This window comes from Cynoglossus semilaevis, chromosome 3 (genome assembly GCF_000523025.1).
Source record: "Cynoglossus semilaevis isolate Cse_v1.0 chromosome 3, Cse_v1.0, whole genome shotgun sequence".
Lineage (NCBI taxonomy): Eukaryota > Metazoa > Chordata > Actinopteri > Pleuronectiformes > Cynoglossidae > Cynoglossus > Cynoglossus semilaevis.
In genome coordinates, this window is record NC_024309.1 from 1,598,876 (window position 1) to 1,607,831 (window position 8,956).

The 8,956-nt window shown below is 37.1% G+C and overlaps 1 protein-coding gene across 1 annotated transcript; it reads left to right on the forward strand.

Annotated features, from left to right (window-relative positions):
- The first annotated feature begins 675 nt into the window (after positions 1-675).
- On the forward strand, positions 676-8,339 carry stk17a (serine/threonine kinase 17a). The gene is made up of 7 exons (XM_017031383.2): positions 676-731; positions 4,180-4,321; positions 4,723-4,849; positions 5,186-5,234; positions 6,111-6,290; positions 6,750-7,147; positions 7,242-8,339. The coding sequence occupies exons 1-6, from the start codon at positions 676-678 to the stop codon at positions 7,093-7,095; spliced, it is 900 nt and encodes a 299-aa protein (XP_016886872.1). The 3' UTR covers positions 7,096-7,147; positions 7,242-8,339.
- The last annotated feature ends 617 nt before the right edge of the window (positions 8,340-8,956 follow it).

Consider the following 8,956-nt stretch of genomic DNA (forward strand, 5'->3'; position numbering starts at 1 on the left):
CACGGCATTCTAAAGACAAGACAAGAAGGAACCAGAGTGATATCAGTATCAGCACTCAAAGTTGCAGTAATGGTTTAACTATTGGACATGAAAAAGTTGTATTGAGCCATTCCTAGATTTCATATAAAGGTAAATGGTCGTTGGTCTCAATTTACAGCTTTATAATTGGCAGGTGACATTTTTTTAGAGTTTTTGGCTCGTCATCTATCATTTAAGTTGTTTGCCATACTGGAAAATAGAAAATACTTGAAAGAAAATGAAATATTTCTAGTAATGTACACTTTGCCTCAAAATAGGAAAAGATAACATGACTGGGATGAAAAGGATTGGTAAAGTTGGGATCAGAATGAGGTCGGTGCTCTTTAACTGGTACATTCTCTAATTCCTTTGATCTCAATCATTTTTTTCTGATAATGACCTGTAACTTACCTTTGTTCTCAATATATTTTAAAACACTTTTATATTTATCCCAAACCAAAAACTTTACCTTTTCTAAAATATCAGGGTTTATTTTTTATTTTGTAATGACCATGGATACCCAATGTGACCCTTTAGTGCAACGAAATTGACAACAATGGCTTTCAGCTCATTTGACTTCAAGACCCTTGTCTTAGAGAAATGCTTTTCAGTCTGATGAGACTTCGGCAGGATGTTCTTTTATCCCAATACATAGTGATGTCATTGGATTTGAACAAATTGGTCCATTACCAAAGCGTGTACTATCTTCTGCTGTAAGTAGTTGAGGTTTTACTGTAGAATCTAGGTGAGTCCTACAGCTTGTATAAAAGAAATCGAGTACCACATGCCAGAGTAACTCCGCAGCCATTGTTTGAGTAACAATTTGTCTTTCAAAACCTTGTGAAGACTTCTTTCTAGCTGAGGCCCTGGTAGACCCACTGGGGATCAGTGTTTGTGTGTTTGTAGTACCACATAAATAGGTCAAGTGTGAAGCAGATCATTTAGGTCACTAGGTGCGCTTCTAGTTTTTCTCATTCTGGGAACCATCTAAAACTGAACCTCATGGTTGGCTGATCAAAGCTGAGTCGATGTTAACCCCTCAAATTGAATTGACACCGAATTGTTTGTGTACATTTGCAACCCACTAATTAAACTATGACTGAGCGAATACCTCCTCTTGCAGAACTTCAAAGCAAGTGTCACGGTTCAGGAACAACACCCAGACCATATTCGGGGTAATGTGGGTGACACATTTAGTCTTTTGGGCAGGGGGCTAACAGTGGTTACACTTGTCAGTATTGGCAGATATTTCCAACTTGCCGTATTGATAACATACATTAAAGAATATTGAACATTATTCAGGAAGTGTGTATCAAACGGGGTAGCTCTTAAATTACATCTCATTATCAAAATGCTGCCGTAAATCAAGTTGTATCAGTCAGCAGTCCTCAAACTTTTCTGTACCAAGGACCGGTTGACTCTTACCAGCTGATGTAGCGGACCAATAGTGTCGCACTAATGATTGAAGGATTGTTAAGGAATCGCTAAGGATTAGTCCATTTTCAAAATAAAATATCTTTCAGATTTTGTTTTATTTAGGTATTGGTTTATGACAGTTTATTGCCAGTTTCTCTTTAAATGAAGTAAAATATTAATTTGGCCCTGTACCAAATGGCCCATGGCAGTTTGCTGACCGGGGTTCGAAGACCCCTGGTAAGTCATATATCTTGTAGGTGCAATTAATTTTGCTTTGATTAATTAAGTCTGACTCTTTCTTGTCCCTTTCTTGATTATTTTGTAATTGTCTTCTAGAGTCTGTACCAGTAAATCGTATAAGTGTCTCTAAGGGAGAACATTTTTCAAATTTAAGCTCACATTGTGCACACAAACACACACACACACACAGTCCACAGAGTTGCCGTCAGCATGTGATTCCCCCACAACGTACATTCCTTACATTCTTTCGTTGGAGATTTAGATAATACCAAATCCAGTTGTACTACAATAATAATGAGAACTTCACTAATTTCCCCAATGTGTCACCTTTTTACTTTTACAGGTCTCATACACAAGAGCTTTATTTAGTGGCCAATGGCATGAATCTCTTTTCTGGGTCTGCCATTTTTGTATCTCATCAGTGGGTAGACCCAGTAATGAAAGTAACCCAATGTTCATACATTGATTCTAATTTGTCCTGTAAGTTCAAACTCAACTTTTAAAAAAAATGGAATGATTAAAAAACACAAATTTTATTAATGAAATAGTATTGTAGCTTTTTGTACAATTGCATGGAGCTACATGGAATAATGGCTCTGATTTAACGGCATAGATCAGTGATTTTCAACTGACAGGCCTTGGGCCAAATCCGGCCCTAACAATAATGTTAGAACCTGGACTCCAAGGTGTCTGTCTAGAAAAATTCTGGCCCGCCAACAAATATAGTTCGTAACCCCCTCTATAGGTTATTATTCAGGACTACAAACTAACTGTAGGTGTGAATGTGCCTGTGAAAACCCCGCTATAGGTTATTATTCAGGACTATAAGCTAACTGTAGGTGTGAATGTGCCTGTGATTGGCTGATTGTATAATGGTCAATAAATGGATCTGCACATCCCTTGATGTTATCTCAGATTAGTTCTAGCGCTTGACTACTCCATCTATTGGAGAAACATGGGCATTGCATGGAAAAGGCGTAATGATAGAAGTCTAATGATAATGTAATTTAATAATATAATTTGAAAAAGTTCAGTGGGCCAGATTAAAAAGGCCTGACCATCCATATCTGGCCACCAAGAAAATGTAGATGAACTCAACGCAAAATAAACATTGAACACTTAACAACTTGAATATACTGAATTTTATAATACGTGTGCCAGAAAACGTGGAGAACTTCACTATGGTTTTTAATTGTGTTAAAAACATGTGGATGACATATGTCAAGGATTTGGTTTCCCTAACATCTGAGATTTAAGATCTGTGTTATTCTACATCGTTAGTGTTGGTTTTTTTTTTTTTTTTTAGTTTGGTCAGGGCCCATCTGTTTCACTGTTAATCCTACTGTACATTTGACGAACCCTGCTCTGTCCTCTGGGACAAAGCCCCATTCATTAGCACCCTGAGGACACAGACCTGGTCTATTCTTGACTGCTTCCCCTCTGTTTTATTTCTTCCTAATTGAGTTCTTCTGGAAGATTCCAAATCAGGTCAAAGCGAAAGCTCCATGAAGGCCACTAATTATACTTTTTTTTAACTTTATACTTTACAAGAGACATGTATTTTGGTGTTTCCCAAAATAGAATCAACAGGAAAAAAAGGTGTCATCGCTGTGTTGTTTTGCTGCTACCCTGCTATTTCTGACAACACATACAAATCACAACACAGGGGATTTGAACAAAACTGTCCGCCAGTGATTTGTTTCTGTGCCCTCATGGTCCTCAAGTTGTGTGTAATGAGCAGTTTCATATTCTCTTTTTGGATGAACTTGTGGATGAAACAGGGAACCAGAGCGGTGTTTTAGGTTTTTCTTTTTTGGGTCACTTGGTTTCCTTCCACATTTCAAACACATGCAGCTCGGGTAAAATAGGACATTTAAATTACAGTCAAATTTGTTAGTTTGTTTTTCTGCAGGTGCAACAGACCGGAGACTTGTCCACACTCACACCTCAGTGAATGTGATCACCCTGTTATTATTCTGCGATACATCTAAAAAAAAAAAAACAGTCGCAGAGGCGGAACAATGCTTCGTCCCACAATGTGACACATTAAAAAAAAAGTGGGTTTTTTTTTTGTACCTCACTTCAGTAGAAAGAATTGGAATTGGGGAAACTTCACATGTATAAAAACAACACATTTATTAGTCATTATCTATTTATTATATCTCAGTGTAAACTGATTACTAGGGATGCACCGATTGTGAAGTTCTTGGCCAATACTGACCCCGACATTACTGAAGTATTCTGAAGTCTTTCAGCTCTTCATCGTACTATCCTTGAATGAGCTTAAATATCAATTTGCTTTTCAAATGTTCATTGAGATTTTTATTGTGTTAAAATACTTTTTTTTGCAGTTCCCCCTGTTATTAATTGAACATGTATTGAAAACTGCATCACGCAGAGCCATTAAAGCCCGTCTTTACCCCCCCCCCTACCCATGAACGGCACTACAACATGAATACATGATGACAGTATTTTAAATCCCCTCGTCTGATGTGTTTCATGCAGTGCGGCCGGAGGTGAGATCTTCAACCAGTGCGTGTCCGATGACGAGGCCTTCAGTGAAGAGGACGTGAGGAAGCTTATGAGGCAAATCCTAGAGGGAGTCACCTTCCTACACCGGAACGACATAGTCCACCTTGACCTAAAGGTCAGCCGTGAAATTCACAAGCGCATGCACATGTAACCTTATTCAGCTGTTTTCTCACCTTTTCTAAACTTCACTGACATTCCAATGATTATTACGCTTGTTTAGCGTCAGCAAATTGTTAACGAAAATGTTTTAAGCATTGTCAAAAACATGTCCATTTTGCGCTAGCTAATGACACGCTAGCTTGAGGAGCAGATGATAACAGGCGCAAACAGCCCAGTATCGGAAACTTGAGAGTCTTGACTATTACGGCACTTTACGCCAATTTTCAATCAGCAGTGTTTACAGTGACTGAAGAGTGAATACAACAACAACAACAAAAATAATAATTTTTCGCAAATGTAACCGCATCCAGTTTGCTGATGTTCCCCAATGTGTGCTGTGTGTTTAATGTTCTGCAGCCCCAGAACATTCTGCTGACCAGAAGCTCTCCTCTGGGTGACGTCAAGATCGTGGACTTTGGTCTGTCCAGGATGGTCTGCAGCCACCAGGAGCTCAGAGAGATCATGGGAACCCCGGAGTATGTTGGTGAGTTGCTCAGTTTCTTGGAACCTTCTTCTAACAGCACACAATAAGAAAAGAAGATAAGTTTTGACTTATCAAACTATCCTAGACATTTCACGCGACCCCATTTGTATAACAGGTCACCCCAAAAGAAAAATACCGACAGAGACATATGATCAAACATTGAGAGAAAGCGTACCTGTCTACATGTAATATATATTACAGATCACTGATACAAAGTATTTTGACGATATTTGACTGACATGCCACTGACATACTGTGTGTATTTACAGATACAAATTCTTACATCCACCTTTTCGGGCGAATCAAAAAGCATGTTAACATTCCTTTCTTTTTCAGCTCCTGAGATTCTGAATTACGAGCCAATAAGCACGGCAACGGACATGTGGTAAGACCAACATTTAACATTAATTTTTAAAAATGTATATATATATATATATATATGTATGTATATATATATGTATGTATATATATATATGTATATATATGTATATATATATGTATGTATATATATATGTATGTATATATGTATGTATATATATGTATGTATATATATATATGTATATATATGTATATATATATGTATGTATATATATATATATATGTATGTGTATATATATGTATATATATATGTATGTATATATGTATGTATATATGTATATATATGTATGTATATATATATGTATGTATATATGTATGTATATATGTATATATATGTATGTATATATATATATATATGTATGTATATATATGTATGTATATATATATGTGTGTATATATATATATATGTGTATATATATATTTTTTTTTTGTGGTCAGAGTTCTATTAAGTTAAATCAAAGGTCGCATTTTTTTACTTTTTTTGAGTATTTTATACTCTTCTGCCCTGAAACCTTTTGCACTATTCAACGTTCAACACCGCCCCCGTGTGGTACATTTAGTGAAACCATGGCAGAAATCCAACCAGTGTCTTGTAATTGAAGCAAATGGAACAGGTCAGAAGTCAAAGCTGGATGACTGAGGCCTGCGAGAGACCGGGCACCTTTTTTTTTTAACCTAAGTGTATTTTTGGTTTTCTACACAGAGAAAGTGAATTTTTTTTTCTTCCAATGTTAGACAGTGGAGGATAAATGTTACTGCATTTTTAGAATCGGTGTACTTACTAATATAAACCCGGTGATTACTGTGATGTAACTTTAGCTTTTCATGTTGTCACACATCAGCTCAACACTAACAGTGACTTCACTTCTGCCCATGTGTTCAGGAGTATTGGGGTTCTGGCATATGTGATGCTCACAGGAGTCTCTCCATTCTTGGGCGAGGACAAGCAGGAGACGTTCCTTAACATTTCCCAGCTTAACATCAGCTATGCCGAGGACGAGCTGCGGCATCTGGACCAGGCCGCCCTGTCCTTCATGCAGATGCTGCTCCGCAAGAAGCCACAGTAAAGCACACACTTCACTGCAGCACCATACAGGGAAATCAGTTGGAATACAGAATTGATCCAATTTATTTACATTATATTTCATATATATAAACATATATATGTAAATATTATGATATATTATAAACATTATAATATATATATTATATATATATAAAATATATATAATATATATATTATATAAACATATATATGTAAATATAATTATAGGTAAGTACAGTTTAAATCTTATCCTAGAGACTTAAATTGAAATAGGGAATCTGCATCTTTCTGATCAATCTACCACTTATAAGATACTACAATACAAAAATACTGTTTGTTTATTGTAACGAAAGCTACACTGATTTTTGAACATTTCAAATCCATATACTGTAGAGAGTTCAAAGTATTGAGTTGAGTTTAATACATTATGAAAATATCTCATTTCAACTACGTGTGCTAATATTTCCGTATCTTTAGGGATCGAGCCACAGCCGAGCAGTGTCTCCAGCATCCTTGGCTTCAGCCTTTAAAACCACCGAAGGACCAAGAAGTGTCCTGCAGCGCCATCGTGCATGACCCAGTCGGCAACGTGAACGCAGCACAGCAGCAGCAGCAGCAGGAGGAGGAGGAATTAAAGGAGGAACAGCCTGTGACAGAGGAGCTGATAGTGGTGGCGGCCTACACTTTGGGTCAGTGCCGCCAGACTTCCAGCTCAGACATGGAGGTTCGGGCCACTGAGCAGAAGGCCGTTTCCAAGCGCTTCAAGTTTGAGGAGCCGTTTGCCGCCGTCCTGCAGGAGGTTCCTGGAGAGTTCATCTACTAACTTCTTACCAGACATTCAACAACAATCATCTGCTCTTTGTGGAAAAGCCTAAGTAAAACCCCTCTTTTTCTTTTTGTTTTTTGCACATTTACTTTATGATGATGCACAAACTGATTTTAATGGTAATTTTTGTTCCTTCTTTTAAGTAACTGGCCAGATGTTGGACATCTGAAATCTGCACACCTTGCGGCCCAGGAAGAACCTTGAAAGGACCTTGTGATGTGTCTGTCCGAGCTTACCAAGACAACTGCTTTTACCAACAGCTGGTCAGTGGGATAAAATCTTTTTAAAAAGATTTTAGCAAATTGCAAAACTGCTCCAAAAACTCTCTCTCTCTCTCTTGTTTCGTCTGTGTGTTCTCCTCACATTAAGCCCTGACATTTTCATTGTTCTACCCTGGAGAAATATTTATACTGTATATATATATATTTGTCCATGTAAATAGTAACAACTCTCGAGAAAATTAAATTATTAGAAAAGTATGTAAAAAAAAAAAAAGTCTAGTTAGTGTACTGAGCGTTTAGTTGTTTTTTAAAAAAACACCAATTTTTTTTTTTTGTTTTGTTTTTTTGTTTACATCAAACCTACCTGGTTATAGATTGCACCAAAACAAATGTGTAAAACGGTAGAGTCTTGTGTGTTTCCTGTTCGTCGGAATTTTGGAACAGACCTCCACGGAACTGTTCTGACCATCTTCTGTCTGTAACTGAACCCGTAAACCAGCGTATAAATGTGTGTAAACTTTACGTAATAAAAGGTCAAGAAAACTTGAGTAACTCTGCAAAGCCCTATAAAGTATTTTCAAATGTGCACTCACTGGCAAAAAGCTTTTAAGGCGCCGTTATGATGAAGTATGTTGAAAGCATCAACAGTAGTAGTTCTGCACTGTAGTAGTAAACTTGCTAAATCGCTACTTCTTTACTACTTAAGTATTCACTTACATTATTTTGACTGTTGCCGCTCCTTTAGCTAATGTTTAAAAATGTTAAGTAGGAAAACAGTTTTCACAGCCATATATTTAAAGGTTTAACTCAACAACAGGTTCTCGATGTACGTCAGAGTTCCGTTCTTTTGGCGCAGCGTAACTCGACGTTTGCCATAAGTCAGTACTCCCATTATGTACATAAGTACCTATGTCACCCACCTAATGCTAGGCTAACACGGTGGTAACATCATCATCTAGGAGAGTGGTTCTCAAACTTTCCCATAATTCCGTACTGCCTAATCTCAATACATAATCTCACAAGTAGCTACACATTTTTGTCTAAATGTTGTATGAATTGAAAATGTAAAAGTGAAAATATAAATTTTCCCCGTGTACCACTAGCGTACCGCAGTTTGAGAACCACTGATCTTGGACATAAAAACATCAGGTGAATCTGACTTAGGCCTGGGAGTCATAATGAAGGGCAAACAAACACAAAAACAACAAACAAAGAAAGAAAGCGAATGTAACACAATCCAATGTATGATATGTAAACAAAGATGTCTTCCCGAGTATAGCAGCACATATTCTTCCGCTCCACTCGTGAACTAGTTCTCATGTGAACTAGTTGGCGGATTTAAACGTTGTATGTTGGAATGATGGAACAAGACTTTGTTAATAAATGTATAAGAGTAGGCGATTTAACCTTGCCGTATGTCGAGGACGCCCTGTATAACCTAATGATGTTTTTCTACTTTTCCTTGGCCGACCACTGTCTAAGGTTTTTTTGAAATTGTCCATTTGTTTCTGATTTTTGGAAAAAACAAAGTTAAAATTTCCTTTGTAGGACTCACATGTTTGCTTATCTAACTCGAGCTGTTTTTCTTTCATTTACCAGTTATGTAGCCTACATATAAATGACCACCGTTAGTACCT